This window comes from Vidua chalybeata, chromosome 16, assembly GCF_026979565.1.
Source record: "Vidua chalybeata isolate OUT-0048 chromosome 16, bVidCha1 merged haplotype, whole genome shotgun sequence".
Taxonomy (NCBI): domain Eukaryota; kingdom Metazoa; phylum Chordata; class Aves; order Passeriformes; family Viduidae; genus Vidua; species Vidua chalybeata.
This window is the reverse complement of record NC_071545.1, coordinates 2981780-3002722: the sequence shown is the minus strand read 5'-3', so window position 1 is coordinate 3002722 and position 20943 is coordinate 2981780. Positions and strand designations below refer to the sequence as shown.

The window sequence follows — 20943 nt, the reverse complement described above, 5'->3', positions numbered from 1 at the left end:
GACAGGATGAGAGGCAACTGGCTACCAGCTGGAAAACAGGAAGTTCTCATTAGCTCTATGGAAAAAATTTTCCCTGTGAGGGTGGTCAAACACTGGAACAGGGGCCCAGAGAAGCTGTGGGCCATTCACACCTCCACAGACAGGGCCTGAGTGACCTGAGCTAACACCTTTCCTTTGAGCAGAGACCCCTTCCACCCTCTGCCTATCTCTAATGTCCAGCTTGGAGAACAAGAATGGTTTTAGTTCATTTTCCCAGCTGCTTCTGAAACCACTTCCGAACTTAGCACTGTGTGAATCCCCACACAGAGAAAGCACTGGTGCAGCAGCCTGGCTTGAGGTACAGAGGAAAAACCTCCAGGATTCAGGGCAGGACCTGCAGGACCACAGTGACAGTGGGTGGGTGACAGGGACACACCCCCCACCTCCACTTTCAAATTCACATACAATAAAAAGGCTCAAGTTTTTCAATACTCTTGTCCCTATCCCATGAAAGAATTTGGTTTAGCCCCTTATGGGCAGCCTTTTTTCTGGTTTCAGTAGCTCACCTTGATGCTCAGGTGCTGGGGCTGGTTTAGACAGGGCCTAAACCAGTGATGTTGAGCTGATTTTTAGGTCAGATATGTTTTTTTTGCTCTTCTCTACCATCCCTGTTGCAGCTGCAGGGCCAGACTCGCTGAAGGGAACCCGAGGAAGCTCCCCCAGTGGCTGCTGGAAGGAAAGTCAGCTAAAGCTCCCAGTGTCCCAGTTGGTGTGGGCAAGCAAAGCTGTTCTTGAGGGCCTGCAGCTCTGGGAAAAGCTCCAGCCTCACACAGGCAGGGGTGAGATGGCACAAGCTCCTGCTGTCCCCAGGTCCTGGCATGTCCCAGGGCTCTTGCATCTTGTTCTGACCCTGGCACAGCTGGAGGAACAGTCCCAAACCAGAGCAGGAAACACAGCCCTGTATCTCACTTTCCTGCTGGATAGCTTTAACCCAGGCCAGGATCCCTGTCTGGTTCCCTGCAGCCACAGCCATTCTTGTGGGAGAGGGACTGGAGGGACAAAACAAGCCCTGGGGGACAAGCTGAGAGCCCAGTGCCCTGAGCACCAAGCCTCTGGGTGGAACATGTCCCTGAACTTGCAGCTTGGCCAGCACCTTTCAGTCCTGCTCAACAACCAAGGTCCCATCCCCAGGCACAACCTGGGAAACGTGGAAACCCAGGAACACAGAGGCTGCTTGGTGACAGCCCTGCTCCAACAAACACTTGGGAATAAGGATATTGAGGCAAGGAAAGAATGAGCTGTGACACAGTGGCTGTGTCATTCATTCATGATTTCATGTTTACTTGTGATACTTTGCCTTCCCACTTTTGTCCTCGCTGCTGTGAGATCAAACAGAATTCCTGGGTGCCCAGGGTAATTTCCCTAGGAGGCAGGCCAGCTCCCCTGTGCCCTGGAACAAGGCCATGCACGCCTTGTGTCCAAATCACACTCTGATTTGTCACTCTGGGACAGGCTCTCACAGCTGAGTGTCCCAGCAGCCATGCTGGAAAGCACAGGGAGCACTCCCAGGGCACCAGTGTCCCCCCAAAAGTTCTGCCAGCAGCACCACAGCAGAACCCTCTTGTCCCACTCTGAGGATCCCTGGGGAGCAGCAGGGCCAGGAAGGGCTGTGAACGTGGCAGGGCAGGAATCCAGGCTGAGCAAGCACGTGCTGTCCTGCAGCAGGCCCTGGAGCCTCGGGGAGCAGCTGGGACATTGAGGCACGGACGGGGACAACCTGCTGTGTGTCACATGGCGAGAAGGAACTGAAACCACCTCCTGCAGATTTTAGGCTGCCTTTAGACTCTCAGCATGGAGAGCGTGGCAGGCTCCTCCCTCCTCTGTGCCAGCAGAGTCACTTCAGGAGCGACTGGAACACGGAGATGACGGGGTCCTCGTGGCTGGTGACCACCAGCACGCTGCGGAACTTGTCGAACAGCATCAGCAGCTGCGAGCGCCGCATGTTCTCGTTGTACATGATCTCCTCCAAGTGGTGCCGACCTCGGAAGTAGTGCAGCAGCCTGCAGGGAGCAGAGTGAGGGAGCACGTGGGCCAAAAGCAGCTCAGACTCATACTGCCACCCCCAAGGTCTCCTCTCCCATGGGATGCAAATCACAAGGTTGTTTGGGTTATGTCCCTCATTTGCATGAAAAGGGAATTAAATCATGCCTAGCACAGAAATCCCCTGGAAAAGGATGGGACTTGCCCACTGTGGGGCTTTGCCAAGGTCTCCTTGGATCAAGAGGTTTCCCAGTCTGGGGCATTTCCCAAGACTGACAATTTTCAACTTAGTTATAATTCCAGAAAATGAACAAACACAAGTGCCAATGAGCCTTGAGAAGTCAGGACATGGCAGATTTACTCTATGCTCTCTTAGCTAAGCCTGCAACTACCCTTTGTCACAGCTCTGCATCAGGGGTCTGGGTACCTGCACCGCCTTTTAGAATTAAGAGCAATTTTCCCTCACAGCAGTCCAAGGGGCTTTGTACAGGTCCTGCACTCAGGGTTTGGGCAGCTTGGGTTGGGTGGAGCAGTCACAACGGGGAGATGGAAATTTTGGTGGTAGGGACCACAGAGAAGCTGTGGGAGTTACAAATCCCCTGAAGCCCAAGTTCAAACCATGCTGGCTTCTTAAATTCCCTATTCTCTTTAAACAAAGACAGCAGAGATACCCCTCTGCTGGCCACCAACATGCTACAGCCATCAGAAAACCTTGGCCCTGCACAGTGGACAGCAGGGTCCACGACAAACAGCAGAAGTCCCCAGTGGCTGAGGGCCCCTCTCCAGAGTTCCCTCTGAGCCATAACACCAAGGCAGCCCCCGCCATGAAGCCTGAGTTTGCTGCTCAGTCTCTTGTCTTGACACCCTCCCAAACGTCACAGCCATGCTGTGACTCAAATACTCCCCACCCCGAGAAGGCCCAAAGGCCAGAGTCCCTTCCCAGCTCCACAGCCAGTTGTGCCTCCACATGTTCCACATCACATTCTGTCTCCAGCAGCCTTTGTTCATGTTCCATTACCCATCTGCAGCTTCATGCCAACTGACTGTAAAAAGAGTTGAGATGACATGATCTGTTTTCCAATCCATTTATACAGCCCCCATGCAGGAACAGCCCTCAAAATATACCCCATATCCACTGGAGCACTCCGGCCTGTTTTGGAGGATGGAGTGGCTCCTGCTTTCCCTGCAGGACCAACATCTGCCTGGCTGCCTCCTGCTGCTCAGCTGGGCACTCCTGTCACCCACCACCCTCACAGGTGACTGGAAAGGAGTCACCATGCAACAAGTGTCCCTCCATCACATGCCCCACTGCAGAGTTTTCACCTCTACCCTATTGCCACATGTGTTTCTCTGCTTCCCAACTTGCCACATCCCTTCTCTCCCCCATGAGCTGTCTGTGGGCTCAGAGCAGGATCCTCACTGGCAGCCTGGGGCTGGGCAGCCCCAGCTTGCTGCCAGCTCCCTCCTGCTGCTCCTCTGCCAGCTTTCGAGCTGGCACCAGTATGGAGAAGGTAATGCTGCCTCTCTGTACCTGCAGCACGAGCAAACAAGACAAGCTCCAGCCTTTCCCGTATCTGGGCTGTGCATCTGCCTTTTGCACTGTCTCCCACTGGGGATTGACATGAGGCTCACTGGCCACCTCCCCTGGGCCAAAGGCAACTGTGTGCACTGAGAAATGGTCACTCACAGGGACAGTGTCAGTTCTTGGGTGTGTCAAAGCCAGACTGTTCCCACAGGTGTGAACAGAAACATTTGTATTTTACAACTCATCTCACAGCTCACAAAGTGAATTTGGGGATGCCCTCCTCTGTGCCAGGCTCTTGTGCCCATGTGCTCATACCCTGGCTCAGCTCTCTCCTGTGCAAATGGCACAACCTGGCTTTCACAGCAGCACAGACTGAGCAGTTTGCCAATAAATAAATCCATCTCATATTCAGAAAGAGTCTGGATTTGTCAAGACTAAATACTTTCCACTCCAATAAAAGCTAGAGAGGATATTAAAGAATATCACAAAAACGCCAGCTGGAAGACACCCCCAAAGTCGAGCCCAGCTTCCAGCTCCAGCAGGAGTATTGCTAATGCTGTGGAGCTTTCTCAAACCCTTCCAAGATGGAGATCCTTCCACATGCTTGGGCAATCTGTCCTGGGCTGCACCATGCTCCCAGAGGAGGTTTTCCCAAAAGTCCAACCAGAATCTACAAGGCTGTCCTTGGGGCTCACAGCTCCAGAGAAGGTGGGCACTGCCTTTGCCTTTTTGGGCAATGAACATTTATGGGACACAATCAGCATGAGATGGCACTTCTAGGAGCACTGGCACTGTGTTTGAGTCCCTCTGAAGCTGCTCAGGTGTGTGTGCTGACAGATGTGCACATCCAGATGCAGTGATGGAAGATCATTGCTTTCTATTGCTCATCACTGTTTTCCCCTCCACAAGTTGCAAGAGCTGCCCCTCTAACAGCACTGGAGTGTTCCTACACACTAAAAAGAAAATAATTCTCCCAGATTAGCAATTCAAATAGAATTAGCTTGTTTCTGGCCAAGCAGATGTCCCTGCCACAGCAGTGCTTGAAACCAGAGCAGAAGTGTCCACAGCTCAGTGCTGCCAATGAGCATTCCCCAGTGCAGGGAAGGATCTCACCTCCCAATCTCAGAGCAAGGCAAATAAGCCCTGAAAGCAACTCCACACCCATGGCTTGGGAGAGAAGCCATGAGTGAAGCCTCCAGCTTCTTCAGGCTTCAAAAGCACTGCTTAATGTGCAGTGAGGAAGGCTTAGTGTACATTACTGAGGATCTAGCTCAAAAAGAACTGTCTCCTTCTCAAGCTTCCTCCTGGATGGACATGCCAACCCTCCTGTAATCGCACCTTAGGAAAGAACTTGGATTTAAATCCCCATTCAGTGTTAGAAGGGTTAATGCAGCCAATGCTGGAGCCAAGCTTTAGTATTTCCTTACTTCCCTTTAAGGTTTCTCCCTTCAAACATGAGCTTAGCACAGCCCTGGACAGGCACCAGCACTCTGTGCTGTCTGTGTAACAAGGGACAGGCACTCAGAGGCACCAGCACAGGAAAATGTGCCAGGCTGAGCTCTGTTGCTGTGCTGGAAATAGCCCATCCCTCTGTGCACACACAGCATCCTGGGAAGGGCAAATACCACAGGAATTTTGGGGCACCAGTTACAGCACTTTGCTCTGGAGGCAGCTATGAGAGCAGAGCTGTTGGCCAGGGCTGGAGCAGTACCTGCATGAGGGTATTGAGGGAGGTCATCTCCTTCAGGCAGCTTCACCATGGCTTCTTCTCTTTCATTGAGAGCAACAGATTTACTCATTCATCTCTGATAGTTATGACACAAAAAGAGGGAAAATACACCTACAAGTTGTGGTGTATAAAACCAGCAGTAACCAAGAGGGTCTGGCATGAACATTCCTACACGTGCACTGCAGCATCTGCTCACAGGACCCATCTGTTTATTGTTTATTTATTGTTTAATCTGTTTGTTCCTCACTATTGCCTCAGAGCACTCTGCACTTGTCAATTCAATCTGTAGTAGACTGGAAATTCTGACCTGCTAAGGCTTGGGGATCTGCAGAAGAACCTGGGGCAGGAGCAAACTGCACAATAAACATCACTCAGCTGGTTTCACAAAGAAATTAGAGGAATTTCTTGCATCTGCAATTCCAAAGCTTCCAAATGACTCTTTTACCCAGCTGAGGGTATGAGAGGGGAGCAATCACGACATCCTTTCCTCTCACTAGGATAACAAAGAATCTGCATTGCCACTGAACTGGTCCAAGGAATCCCCTACAAATTCCGTCTTAAGATATTAAATATGATTTTGTTGTTACTTTCTTTCCTCTGTGGTTTTGTAATGACTTAGCTGGTAATAAAGAAAAAAACACTTCAGAGTTCTCAAGTTGCCAATGTTGCCTCCCAGTCAGAGCATATTCTCTGAAGAGTTGCAGAAGATGAAGGAGACGAATAATTCAGAGAGCAGTAACTACCCACAAGTTTTGCGAGCTTTGTCCAAGTCCCTCAGCTGTACTCTGCCACAGACAAGGAAAGCATCTTCCTGCTATTACAATTTCCCTGGGCTACCTGCCTGTATCCATCCTAGGGCAAGAACCAGGTTTTCAGGTATTACCAACTCAATCCAAAATATGGAACAGCTGCAGTCCTTGCCTCAGGTGGTTTTCTGTTCCACAAGTATGAAAATCAGTGGAAGTTGCATTCCAGTGATGCCACTGAGTTTTGAAATCCTTTGGAAGAAAAAGTATTTCCCCCCCTCCCTGCTTCCTAGATGGCTGCTTTGGAAGTCATTCTCTTTCTACCATGTGCAGAAACACATAATGCCTGTTTTTGTTGGGTGCAAATGTGTGACAACAAAATGTGTGCTCCTGATCACACATCGTAATGCCTTTAGCTTAACTAAGCTAAGCAGTGAGCTCTCATCACTGCCAAACACACCTTGGGACACTCTGTAAAAGTATTCAGGCTGGCGCTGTGTCTCATGTTTCCATGGAGTTTACAAACCATAAAATTAAGGAGAGCTGGCTTGGAAATACCAATGGACACAAAATGGCAGCATCAGCATCACTGGGTCTCTGCCTTGCCTGCTTAGATGGGTTTTTTAGGCTGTGCAGTTTTGTGTCTGCCATGTGTGGACCAGGAAAACTGGCAGGACAGTGAAGTCCACCCATACTCCCTGATGCTCCTTCACACACCCAGGACTCTTTGTTACCAAGTGTTCTTGTGCCACAAATATTAGTTTGTATTACAGATGAAATACAGGAGCAAACCCAAAAGAATTTCTCCTCCAAACCCCTAGGCTAACAGGATTTGCTCAGTCTCCACAGCAATCCTTCCATAAAGCAGAGAGGATAAGAACCAATGCTTGCATCCTGCACTGCTCACCTTGCAAACATGCGGAGATCCTCTGGGTTCTGGGCAGCTGGGACATTCAGGATGGCTTCCCGCTCGTGTTCCAACAGGCTTGCCAGGAGATTCTCTGTCATCCTCTTATTTAGGGGTGAGTCCCCACCAGGTATCAGCTCAGCACTGGAATTATCCATGCTGGGACTTGTCAGAGTCATGTCATCACTACTGGCTATCAGGACAAGAGAGAGACACACATATACATTAAATTTTTGTATTCCTCAGCATAAGGATGCAAAGTTTATCAATTCAGGCTGTTTCTGTGCAGCCTTTCCAAGTAATCCCTCTTCTCTGGAGAGCAGAGAGAGTGGCTCTCCAAGTGCTCCATGAATCTGCAATTAGTCATATGACAACACAGCGATTTTCTCAATGGGAAATTCAAATGTTTCAACAGAGTCATCAATTTGTGTGGAAAACTGTACTTCTGGAGACCATAAACAGTCCATAAAAACATTTGAAAAGAGAATTCCCAGACAACTGTGCTGGAATACAGTGAAATGGTAACATGAAAAGCCTAACAGCACAGAAGGTGGAAGCAGGCAGAGAGGCCAAGAAGCAATATCCTCTTGTGAGGGAGCCAGAAAAAGCAGATCACAGACTCATCTGACTCACATTCCAAGATCTCTGCCCTAATTCATGACTCCTGTAAAGCTCCAAGTTGTACAGAGAGGATCTCTCCCCATATCCAAGCCCAGCAGTGTTCTGAGAAGGCTGCTCAGAACAGCCCAGGCAGGAAAGTTTGGTGATTTCAGCATTATATCTGACTCATCCTCTTGAAAGAACGCTTTCCTGGAATCACCCTGAAGAATGGCACTGGGGGATTAAAGAAATCAGAGGACACAAACAGAAATCAATCATGTGTGAGAAGAAAGCCAGCTCTGTGTCTCCTCAGGTGGCTCTAATGGCTCTACAGCCCACAGAAACCAATGCTGCTTGAATAAATTATCTCATTTTCTTTCTGTCCTGAAAACCAAAATCTGCCAGAGTAACACAGGGGATACTTCTGAGTGCAGCAAGGGAGAACAAAGTTACTTTTAAAAACAAAGTACCTCTCATAAAAATCTTTTACATGACCAGATGAGAATTCAGCAAATTACAAAGCATTACTTCTTTCTAAAAAGAAGTCTAATAGCCCCTAGGACTTTCACCAGTGCCCAGCTCTGAATTTAGGAAAGGCTGGACCTAATTAGCAAGCACTGCAGCAAGAGGAGATGTCACATTACCAAGGCCTGATGGCCCTTGGCAGCACTGAGGGAAGCTCTAGAAGTGAGGTGGAGTGTAAACAGCAGAGAAAAGTGTGCTCATACTTGGAGAGCCAAAGCTGAGAGCGTTGGGGGTGCTCAAACTTCGTCCCCCAACCCTGGCAGTGAAGGGCATGTCCTCGTCCTGGGCTCGGAGCTCCTCCTCGTTCGGGGGCACCATCAGGCACACGTAGGTGTGGAGCTGGATCAGGAGCCGGTGCTGGAGCATCCAGATCACCATCTGGATGAGCTGGGTCTGCAGGGGGAGAAACGAGGGGTTAAACGTCTGGGAAATGAGATACAGGAGGAAAACAGCACACACAGAGTACACTTGGTGAGTAATGAGTCACATGGAAAATGCTTCAAGCCCCACACAAGATTTTATCAAAAAGGTGACCAGACACAAAACTTCATCACACCCAGAGCCTCTGTGGGTGCTTAGGCTGCAATGGGGCCTTTCATGATCCACGTATTTATGCAACACTGACCAGCACAGCTGAAGGAACCTGCCCTGCCCCTGCCTCAGCTCCAGACCAGTTTGCTGGTCTCTACACAAGGGCCACTAAAATAAATCACAGAAGGGTTAATCCCACATGGTCAGATTGAAGTGCAGGCTCCTCTAGAGAGCCAGAGAGAGGGCAGTGATGGGGCAGAGCTGAAGCAATCAGGGGATGTGGCCAGGAGCCCTTTGATGTCAGATGGGAAACTGCTGATTAGCCATGGGCGAGCCTCTGGAGATCAGAGCCTGACAGGGCTGGGCAATACAGAAGCAGCACCAGCAGCAGCACAAGCCCTGGCAGGGGACAGCAGCCTGAGCTGCCAAGGAGTCCCCTCTCCATGCAGAGTCACCATCCCTCATTTCACCTCCCTCTGCTACATAGGGCCAAGCTAATAAGGCACCTGGGTTTTCAGGCAGGCAAGAGACTCAAAAGCAATGAGATGTATTAAACGTTGCCCGACACCTGCTGGAGACCTGCACCACGGGCAGAGCAAGGGGCAAGTGCTTGTAGGATCTGTTTTCAGAAATCTGGGAGGAGCCTTCAAAATGCATCATTGTGTCTTGATTTCTGCATAAAAAGCCTTTTCATATCACTGCAGGCAACTCTTGTAGCAAAGGGCTCAGAACACTATCACTGACAAGGCTGCTTGGGGATTTCATAGCAACCACCACTGTTTTGGTGAGACAAACACATGCAGCATGAGCTCAGGCTCAGAAGGAAGCTCACTCTGCTGCATTAATCATCAGGGTAACCTGCCAAATCACAATAAAAGCCCCAAACCCAAGTTCATCAGCCCACATAATTTTCCTTTTTCCATAAATCTGGTAATTCTTAACTCCTCCTCTGCTATCAAATCACAAAAGAAACCTCTCTGTTTGCAGACAGACCCACACCCTGTCTTTTCAGCAATTACCACTTCTGGGGGCTCAGTGGATTTTAATCTTAAAACTTTTTATCTGGGATCGCCTTCAAACATCTATTTTCTGGAAAAGCCATAATTCATTTTACATGTTTAACAGAAAATCTACAGAGAGGAAGGTTGGCAAAAAACACCAAAGACATAATGCTTTGCTAACATCTGAAGCCAGCCTGGAAGAGCTAGGTTTACTCCAGCAATTATGTTGCTGAAATCCTTCCTTCCAGATGCAGGCCTGGATGGAAAGATGGCTCGTTTATTTTACTTAAATTTCCAACCTGTTGGCATGCAGCGACGTCTGATTAGCAAATGAAAGAAGTCTGCATGTTTCGAAGCACAAAACAACCCTGGAAAAATCCAAGGAGACAGGAAGACAGGCTCTACCAGACCTACAGAAGCAATGGGTAGGGCCTGACCCAGAGCAGCCTCCCCTGGGCACTCTGGTGGTTCCATGAATTACAAAAATAGCCAATTTCCTTGGTTGCAGCTCCATGTGCATGGAGAGTCTAATCCTGCACATGCACCATCATCTCCACATCCTTGTGGAAATACCTAGAAAGCCACCCCGAGCCAGCAGCTATGGCCCAGTGGAACAAGAAGCCAGGCAGCAGTGGTGTTACAGCTTTACAGCCACAACCTTGTGCAAGCAACCCCTGCCAAACACCTTGGTGCCATCCCTGGGTGGGAGAGCTGGAGATCTGGGACTGCCGTGAGAACTAGAGGAAACTCTTCTTCCATGCTGAAGTAAACTTGGAACAATCATCCCTAGACCAGAGACTGATGATCCTTGACATTTTTCTGTACTAGTCAAACTTCAGCAGGAATTTGGTACCTCTTAAAACCCAGTCCTAGAAAAAGCCCAAGTGCTGCAGCATCCTGCACTGGCCCCTGCCCATGTGATGAGCTTTGTGCCACCACTGCAAGTGCCTCACACCATTCCCATTCCCACTTCCTCCAGGTTTTGACCCATTTCTTACCAAAGGCAGAAGTGTTTTCACAGATCAGCTCTAGCAGAGGCTTTGCTAACACATTCTGCTGCTGCCTGTGCTTCTGGACACCAGCACTGCACTTGCATCCATTCTCCATCTGCTTCTCCCAAGCTCCCATGGAGCTCACCCAGGGCTGCAGGAGCAGAGGCTTCCCTGCCCCATCTGTGCTGTGCTGGCTGGAAATGCTGCTCCTCCCCAGAGGTGCAGGGCTCTCCCCGTGCCTGCTCTCAGGGCACTTCATTAGAGCTGAGCTCCTTGCTGAAGCCACATGGGCTGGGAGCAGCTTTCCAGGCAGGGATATACTCCATCCCAGGACTGCTTGCCTCAGTCATGCTCTGGCACAGCAGGAATCCAGAGCCAGCCTTTTTTTGGCTGAAACACCAGGACTGTGATGGAAATATAAAGTGAAACATTTTCTGTTGCTTAATTTAACTACCAATTCAATCTAAATGTTATTCATGTTCCTTTCATCCTTCCTGTCTGCCCGTGCTCCTCTCTCCAGCCTGCTCAGAGGGGGTCCTGTCTGCTGCAGCAGCCACATCTGGCTTGTTCCTGCTGGCACAGAGCAGCCCAGGGCTATTCCCAGAGCAGTGCCAGGGTGTTGTCGTGCACTGGTACAATTCCCTGATCTGTGCTCACTGGCACAAGCAGAGATGCTGCACTGGCTTCCAAAAACACAGCACTGCCTATCAGCCCAGCTGGGCACTTCAGGATGGCCAGAGGAAAGCTCAGCTCCAAGTCTCAGAGGGACAAGATCCAGCATTCCTTATTGTCTGGGGCCATTTGTAAAACTCTTGAGAAACGTGTTGAATTTCCTGCAAGGACTCTTTAAGGCTGTTTTCTTTCTCAGGGCTAAAAAGTTAAGGATAACTGTGAGCAGCAACAGGTTCAGGAAAGGGAAGGGAAAACAGCAGCCTAGAAGAACTCAATCCCAGTTTGTCCCAGAGGAGACAGTGAAAATACAGCTTGTTTTGCCTACTGAAACACACAAGCCCCCTTTCTCCAGCCTGGATTATCCAGTCATTTGATACAAATCCTCTTCAAGGTCTGACTGGAGAACTGAGGGCTGCCTTGGCTCAAGATGATGACACCTTCAAAGCCACTGGGGTGCAGGGATGTTTGCTGAAATGTATTACCTTCCTTTAGCATTCAAACCATGCTGTTTCATGGAAAACACATAAGCTATGAAAACTTCTCCCTGTTTTACAGGAAACAGACTCTGCAAACTCCTACTGATGTAGGATGAAACATTTACTGTCTAATATTGTCATTTTAATCATTAGATAACAGCTCTGAATTCTCAGCTTAACCATTCCCTCCATTCAGGCCTAGCATGATATATTCTTTTAACTTACTGTGCTAAACCCCTGATTTTATACCCAGTCCAATGAATATAAATGCATCTTAATCCCACTTCCTTACTTCTGCCAACAAAAGCTCCCTAATGTCTTGCAGCAGAGCAGCCCCATGTGCAGTGTGGCTCCCTGAAGACACAGCTGCCCATTCAGGGTGTGCAGGCAGCTCAGCTCCCCTCCCACTCCATCCCCTGACACATTTTCCTGCCTCATTTTCCATGAGCCCTGCACAAAGCTCGGCATGTTTTCAGCAGGCACAAGGCAGAGGCCTCATCTCCCTGTGCCTGACTCCCAGCAGGATGGCCCAGACTGACTGAAACAAAAGTTAAAGAGATTTTGTTCAGCAGCAGCTGTCCTGCTTTCCCATCTGTTGGTTTTTGGTTTTTTTTTTCTGCAAGTTATCTACATCCCATCAAGGGAGAATTAAAGAACCACAATAATAATGACAAAGTGCATTATGATAAAGGGGATGCAGGAAGGAAATGGGATGCCTAATTCACTTAGGAACACTCCTTCCAGGTGAGAAGATCCCTCCTGCTAGTCCATGTTTGTTCAGGGCGGGGCAGAGACGTGTTACAGCTTCTGAGGCAGATAAATTGGCTGAGGTTACAGTGCAGAGGAGGGGAAGCCACAATCATCATCCCTAACTCTTGGTTTGCAAAGCAACTTCGTGCAGAGTAGCTGGGTAAAGAAATTTCATGCTTGGCAAAGAAATCCTTATCCTGAACAGCGGGTCAAAGCCTCCCCCTGCACCAGCAGCAGTGCCTGGTACAGATCCTGCCAGTCAGCATGTGCTGACCTGAAGGCTTTGGGTCACCAGGTGCTCCTGTGCTTTCCCAGGAGGTTTGGAAGGGGTGTGCACACCCCACTGAGCAACCCCAGAGCTCCAGCCCAGTGTGCCCTGCACTCACAGCAGGGCTGTGCCACTCAGAGGAGGAGAGCACAGGGGCACGAGCCAACAGCCACAGGCAGCAGAACAAGGGCAGCTTCTTTGGGGTCGGGGTAGAGGAGATGCAAACTGCTTCTCTTCCAGAAAAACACCAAAAGGCGAGATGAGTTCCCTTTGGTGTGAGCTCACAGGATCTCCCCACCCCGTGGCTGTACCCTGGTGAGATCCAGGACAAATCCAGGCACTGCAGCAAGTCCTGGTGACATGAGAAGTCACAATGGAGCTAAGGAACAACTCACTGTGAAATGGGGAGGACAGCTTCTGCTTCCCTCATCCCCCCAGCTGCACAAGCTCTGCAGAAATCACCTCTCTCGCTCTGTGCCAGCCCTGGAGCTCACTGGATCCCCCCAGGTGAATTCCACCTGCTAACCTGGCAGAACACTTCTGCAGCTGAACAGGTTAATGAATAGAGTCAGGCTGGACAGGGCTCTAGGAAAGGGAAGAGGGAAGGGAGGAAGGCTCCTGTGTGCACACACCTGGGAGGGGAAGGAAAAGCAGGGCCTCAGCTCAACAGCACCAAGATCTCTTGAGGTCAGCTGAGCTGAGGGCGTGGGCTCATCCTCATCCTGCTGCTGTCCCAGGGAATCCAAGGGAAACACAGAGAAAGGGAAGCAGCAGGGAGCACTGCATGGATACCAAAATCTTCTCAACTAACAGATACACACTGACCAGGGTTCCACTGCAGTACACTGCTCCACATCTCAGGCAAGAGAGGAGATCAAGATGACACAATCAAGACTTTCAATCTCTGGCACAGGGCACAGCTGAGAGCACTGGCAGGCCTGGCACACACCTCTCACCTGACACCTCCTACCTACTTGACAGGCAGACAGCAAAAGCAGAACACAGCCGTGCACTCCCAAGGGAGTCCTGTCTTTGCTCAGGTTGCTCATATCTCCTACCAGCCAAAAAATACCACAGCACAACAAGCAGAAAAATGAGTGCCACTTTTTTTTTTTTCATCTACCCAAAGGAATAGAGGAATTCCACTCATGTAATGGTAATTGAACAAAAATAACTTTGTCTCCTTTCAAATCAAGCAACATTTTTATATAAAACCAGGAAGGACTCTGAGAGCTCTCCTATTTCCTATGGAGGGTTTTATTAATGCCTTCTGTTTCCTTTACCCATCCAGAAACACATGCCAAAAGCAGGGAGCCAATCCCATGCTTAAGAGAAGAATCAAATGGGATGGATGCCATGAGGCCACAACAGTTTCTGCAGAAGATACCCCCCTCCACAGTACTGACCCTCAGCTCAGTGACCTTCAGGAGCACAAACAGTGCCCTCAGCCTGATGAAAAGCACGAGATAACAGAAAACCACTGGAAATCTTCAAAGCTAAAAAACCTCACATCCCCTCCTGTGCACACAAAGAACAAAACTACAGAGAGAAGTCCCACCTTTGCTATTTCATTTCAAAAGCAAAGCGAATACATTTTGACAATATTTACAGTTCATAGTACAACATCTTTTATCACAGCCCAGCGGAACAAAACCCACACACATCTCATTAGATTAATTGCTGTATTGATTAGATCTCTGTTATTTACAACTGGAGCCTGACCAGAGCAGGGAGTGGAGTCATGTCTCTTAAAAGACTGAAAAATGAAAAAATAATACAAGAAGTCCTACATAGTCCTACAAAGTAGAGTACTTTGAAGAAGTCTCTTCAAAGTAGAAGAAAATGTACTGATACAAAAATACATAAAAACTCGCTCTAATTTAAACGTCCCTAAGAACTGTCACACTTTGCTTTATCAAAAAGCCACAACTTTTCACAGCATCATCCTCCATCTTTCCAATAAGGCTGAAAGGATGATGAAAGCAAGCTGTGCTGGTAATCCTGAGGACCCTAACACAGACAGGTGAGCAGCAGAGGGAAGGTACACACTCTAAAAAACACTTGAGCACTCCATCAGCTCTGGTAAGCATTTATTGCACCCTTGTTTCAAGGTATAACTGCAGCAGTAAGTGACAGACACTTATTTATGTATTTTAAACAAAAGCAGGACGTCTGAGAACAACCAGAACTATTGAAGGAGAAGTATTAAGGCAAGTAATTAATTTTAAAAGGATTACTGAGAATGTCTCCTGAAGCTACTGCAGCTATAATAAAATTAATGCTATGACTTCAGCTTCAATTTTCAGGATACTTATTTGTTTGTAACTAGAGTGCAGTCCTGCTCTTCCCCTGCCTCCCAAGGTTGCAGCTGACCAGTACATACTACTGGGATTAGACCTACATCATTACTTATTTTTATCTCTGATCATCATCTCTGTGAACCTGTAATTACAGCCAATTCTTCCCTCACAGCTGTGCTGGAGTGCACAGGTGATGGTAATCTTCTCTGTATCTGAGCAGGGGCTAAAGCCATGGAGCCACCAAGGCACCCCAGTCTGAAGGCCAGAAACAAACACCACGAGAAGGCAGCCAAAGAGCTCTGCCTATGCTTCCTTTGCCATGCTGAGCTACGGCCAGAGGTCCAGGCTCCTCCATCTGGGAACAGAGCAGAGTCAGCCAGGAGACCTCACGTTATTGAGCTCCTTCCTGTGTTCCAGCAGTTCCCAGAAATGCCACAAGCCATGATCAATGCACAAGCAAAACAGCTCACAAATCCCAAATCCATATTTTATTAACACAGATCTTTAAACTAAAAAGCTAATGCAGTGACACAGGGACTTGTGCTGACCCCATGCTGAGCCTACTTCCTCCAAAAGCCTTTTAACAATTCCAGTTTTACAGCAAAACCAAGTGAACAGACAGATTGCTTTTAAAAACAGATTGTGAACTTGGAGCAGATGGAATAGAATAAAATCAAATGTGATTGTGAAGAATCCACAAACTTGATTCAGCCCTACCAATTGATAGCAGCTTGGAACAGACCAAATGGAGTTTCAGTTTTCCCTACTACATCACTCCACAAAAAGAAACATTCTAATGCTTCTTTTAGGACTGTGCTTTGCCAGCACAGAGCATCCTCTCACCTTGAACATCCCCACAGCTTTTTGGCACGAGGACATGAATCAGTAAATCATAAGGCTGGAAGCACAGTAACTGGGAACTTGTAAATGTGCAACAGCAGGTTCCTGAGCGAGTGCTCAGGAGCAGCACCATCCCTTGTGGGCAGCAGAACAAGGAGCCCTTGGCAGTGCCCAGCTCACCTCCTGCACAGGCGGTGCCAGCGGGTTCTTGAACTCGGAGAGGGACACCGGGAGGGAGAACTTGGCCAGCATGGAGGGCAGGTTGTGACCCCGGAACTGGCAGGAGAAGGCATCTGCCAGGGGAGAGTACCTGCAGGAGAGAGGCAAAGGCACAGATCAGCTCTGTGGTGCTGCTCAGGGTGACTGTGATCCAATCAAGCATTGCAGAAGTGCCAATTCCCAAATGGAATATTCCCTGTGATCTAGAGAACCCCTAAGCATAGTTGATGGCATGTTGTTGTCCTGCAGAAGCCAGCCAGGAGCTCATGCACTTTCACCACAGCCTTACATTCAGCTCCAGCATTTTAGTCAAGGTGTGGAGGGAATCCAGAGAAAAATGAAAGTGATAAAAAGTCCAGACCTGTGCAGCCTCTGGTGAAAGGGACAGAGCTGGGGCAGGAACTGGGCAGGATACACACACAACCTCTGAATGTGCCAACCGCAGCTGCAGATGTGGCTGTGCCCCCTCCCCGTGCTGACAGGTCAAGAAAAAGGACTGAACAGAAGTAAAGGATAGTCAAGTTAAATATCAGGAAAACTGTCTGTGTTAGCATTTCCACCTCCAAAGGTCTTCAGGAACAGCACTGCCATATTTGACACAGGCACAGTTGTTGCTGAATGACCTCAAGGTCCCTTCCAGCCCTATTTTTATACTTCCATCACCAAAGTTTTGATTTAAAACAATTTTCCTATAACTGAGTTCCAACACAGAGTCTAAAAGCATCTCAAAATCCAACAGAGGAAGGGTTGCCAATCTTCAGCAGAGCAAAAATACCCACCCCTGCCTCCACATCTTCCTTGCAGTGGCTCTGCCTGCTCTCCAAATGGCCATGGTGCCTTCTGTCTGTGACAAGGCACACAGTATGGAATGCCAGCACATGAAACAAAACAATGGCAACTTTTGCTACTTTTGATTTATGTCAGGTGTGCCAGCTACACAGAGAGCCCTATAACTTAATCATAAAGTATTTTAGTTTGTAAATGTTCCTATACTGGACATGCAGTGAGCAGGAGTACTAAAAACACTGACAGCAGCTTCACAGGGAATATATTGCTTCCAGGGCCACAGAGGAATATTGATCTGCTCTGCTGCTCCTCCTTGCCCACACTGGCTGTGCAAGTTCAGGCTCATGTAATGATTTGTGTTTTGTACAGCCTCAACAAATTCATGAGGAAAGATCCCACTCTGCATCCAGTCAGGCAAGGAAAGTGCATCTGCACTCCTCAGCACTGTGTTGCCACCAACACATTTTCCTTCTACTTACAGGCAGACACTGGCATTTGGAGAAAGCATGTAGACATTGTTTTCACAAAGAGGATAAATAATAATTGCTTTGCCCCAGTAAACAAGATGTGCTGCAAGCTGGAAAACCTGTATTGAGAAAACAGGGAAAAATTAGGGGAGCAAAATCAATATACAAACTCTCACCAAGCGTTGCATACAACAACAAAAAAAGTCTCATTTGACTTGAAATGAAAGAAAAATGTTCCATCCTTTCACCCGGCCTTCAGAATAAATTTATGGTTTAATATAACATGTGGCAGATCAAAAAGCATTTGACAAGGTTATGAATTTACAGAGATTTGCTTCACATTTCTAAGCAACTTAGTATTTCCTGCCTCAAAGGAAGTCCTCCAAACTGTATCAATACAAGTTTAGTTTCTTTTCATGCCCCCAAAAACTATTTTTCTTTATGCACAAAATGCATTGTGTTATACATGAAAAATAAAACACGTGAAAAATAAAACAAAAGAATCAGCTTCTACTATGACAGAAACATAAAGGAAACCAACACTGCCTTTTTACTGCACAGAGGTATTTCAGTAATGAGCTACCTAAAGTATTTTAATGTGTTGAACAAGTCAGTGGTTGCTAATGGCTCTGGAAAAGCCACATAAATAGTGTCTACAAGACATAAAATCCAGCCTGTATCATTAGATGCATTTAACTGTGCTTTTTTGTGGAGAACAAACTACAGAAGCAGTAGGGAATTTCCAGAGTTCATCCCATAGCCAAGTAATACCACAGACCACTGCAGGCAGACCTGGAGTTTTATTACAAAGCAGGACCTTTCCCTTGGAACACTGACCTATGACCAGAACATGTGATGATGAGCTGTGTTTCCCCTGCCACACAGAGCACAGGCTGTGTCTCTGGGTCTGGATCAACCCTTAGGAGCATGGAGCAGCCCCTCCCTCTCTGGAATCATCTCATGTAATCATCCCAAATGATCAGAGTAATCCACAGGGGTCTCTCAGTAGCCTCACAACTCATGTGAGTGCCAGAGTCTCATCCCTCCACTGGCACAAACTTCCCTTTCCAGGGGCTCATCACATCACCTCCAGCAATTCAGATTTGAGAGCTGCTTGTCACTACTGGAAGGGCATTTGGAAAGAGCTGCTGGCTTGGGGAGACTGGCTCAAGATCCTTCCCCTAGCCTAAACTAAATCTTCTTCCCATGACTGCCAAGTCTGTGCACTAATGGACTAAGGGAAATGGATGGGAAGGTTTGTACAGACATTCACAAGTCTTTGGTAGAAAAGATCTTGGCAGCTCCAGGGGAAGCAACGTATTTGGCCATGGTAGCTGCAAACCTGCACTTGCATTCTGGGTGCTTCATTTGCATGTAGACATCAACGTGGCAGGACCAAGACAGGCCACTGTGGTGTCAGTCAGGAGTACAACCTGCTCTGGTTTTAACTACCAAATAGGAGGCACAGGCAAGACAGAGCCACTCTCCTCAGAGGGACACAGGGACAGGTCCTGAGGCAACATACACAAGGAGAACAATGGGAAATTCCTACTAGATAAGGAGAAAGGTTTCACTCTGATGCTGGTCAGGTGCTGGACCAGAGAGGTTGTAGGAGGCAGCCCTGGAGGTGCTCACAATTTGAAGAGAAGTTTTTCATCAGCCTGTTTTAATGGACTTGTCCTGAGCAGTGGTGAGGACTAGAGACCCCCGGGATGGGGACCAGAGACCCCAAGGATGGGGACTAGAGACCCCCGGGATGGGGACCAGAGACCCCAAGGATGGGGACTAGAGAGCCCTGGGATGGGGACCAGAGACCCCAAGGATGGGGACTCCCATCTGAGACAGGATGTGGCTGCAGAGCTGCCCAGCACTGTCCCTGCACCCCTGCCCTTTATTTCTCCAGCCTTTCCCCAGGCTCAGGGCTGGTACCTTCTCCCTGCTCTCACCAAGGGAGCTGCCATGCTCCTGCCCCACACAAGCCCACGGGCACACAGGAGAAAACACCTCATGATTTAAAAAGCTCTCAGCAGCTGCTGACAGCTCCCCGTACCTGCAGCAATGCCAAGTCAGCATCTTGAGCCAGTTGCTGCAAATTCTTCACAGCAGAGGTAGTTTTAATTACTCTCACCAGGGCAGGAGAGCAGTCCAACGGGAGCTCATTAAGCAATGACTTCTCATCATTTAAAAGTAATAAGGCATGGTAAGGCCTGCAGAAAAATAGAATACATTTGCACAGTAAACTGCAGCTTTTCCTGAAGGCTTTGTTATTCCCACACCACGATACCTGGGGTCAATGTAATGGTAAAAAAAGAATTTCTAATATCATCATTTTGCTCTAACTGCGTTCAAAATCAGTTTATTTTTATATCACAACATAAGAGGCTCTCTGTAAAAGAGAGACAAAGGGTTATATGGTAACTGGATACCCCAGTGACAAGGAAAAAAAGACTGCACTGCATTGGCACACAATTGAGAACAAGTCTGAAAACTGCTCATCTGCATTACTGAAATACAGAATGGAGTAGAAGAAAGGAAGAAAGCAGAAGTTAATTACTTTTGCAGATAAACAAACACAGGAAATAAGGTATCACATGACCTGGGCTCTCTTTCTTCCAAAGGCAGAATTACTTCTGGGTCAACAGATTAAAATGAACACACAATTCCTGGCTGCAAACAGCGCAGGCCACTCTTGCAGCATCCCCTCAGTACAACCACCTAAAGTGAACACCACCCCCATGAATCCAGCAGCACCACAGAGCCACAGCAGCAGCTCCAGGGAGTCCTGTCTGAGCCCAGGGCCCCCCTCCTCCACAGCCCAGCCACACCATCCCCCTGCCGGAGCCACCTCAGACATCTGCAGCATCACCCTTGGAACAGGAGCAAGGACTGGCCACACTCTGAGGGGCAGAGCTTGCTCTTACCTGATAGATTTCAGACTTCTCTCAATTGCTTCTGGGGGTATGAAGTTGGTGGCAACATAGTGGATTTTGTGAGGAAGGCAGAAACTCACTTCCAGCCAGTTGTTGATGTGTAAACGAACCACCCCTGTCGTGCACAGACTAAAATAGGAAGGCAATAAATCCATACAGCATTTACACTGCATCACAAATGAAAACAGTGGCCCAGTTTCACCCCTGCACAGAAATCAGATGTGAAAAAAGACTGAATGCACCCCATCTGTCCCCAGGCTGGCTGAGGACCAGCTGACACCTAACTGCAAGGGCCTCCCACAGCTGAACACATAGAGCACCATCCCCTGCAGCATTTTGAGGGAGATTTGAAAGACTCCACCACTGACCTTCTACCCTTAACACTGCAGCAGCATCTCAAGTTAAAGAAGTTTATTCAAGATCTACAGCAAGGCAAAGGAAAATTCTCTAGGCCAAAGCTGCATAGGGCAAAGATCAACTGGGCACACTGTTTTCACCTCCAATTTCCATCTTCCCCTCCAAGCAAAAAGAAAAGAGGATGTGTGTACTGAGCAAGGGCTGTTCCAAGCAGCACATTTCCACAATAACAGCCTCCTTTGCTTCTGCTTAGGTTGTTTGTTTCCTTACTAACCTGCTTCTGCTTGTGACAAACATGCCTGT

General features: G+C 48.3%; 1 protein-coding gene across 10 annotated transcripts in view; it reads right to left on the bottom strand.

Annotated features, from left to right (window-relative positions):
- Positions 1 to 1292: 1292 nt before the first annotated feature.
- NPRL3 (NPR3 like, GATOR1 complex subunit) overlaps positions 1293 to 20943 on the bottom strand; it is a 42165-nt gene continuing 22514 nt past the window's right edge. For 8 of the 10 annotated variants that reach the window (XM_053958032.1, XM_053958033.1, XM_053958036.1 and 5 more), the window contains 7 exons: positions 20275 to 20412; positions 19404 to 19560; positions 17366 to 17472; positions 16062 to 16191; positions 8255 to 8444; positions 6927 to 7119; positions 1293 to 2039 (listed from right to left, as the gene is read on the bottom strand). In XM_053958032.1, the coding sequence (XP_053814007.1) occupies positions 1874 to 2039; positions 6927 to 7119; positions 8255 to 8444; positions 16062 to 16191; positions 17366 to 17472; positions 19404 to 19560; positions 20275 to 20412 (1081 nt within the window). In that variant the 3' untranslated portion in view covers positions 1293 to 1873. Of the gene's footprint in view, positions 2040 to 5255; positions 5350 to 6926; positions 7120 to 7658; positions 7761 to 8254; positions 8445 to 16061; positions 16192 to 17365; positions 17473 to 19403; positions 19561 to 20274; positions 20413 to 20943 lie in introns of those variants that run through there. The other 2 variants (XR_008433807.1, XM_053958038.1) reach the window with 2 other exon arrangements.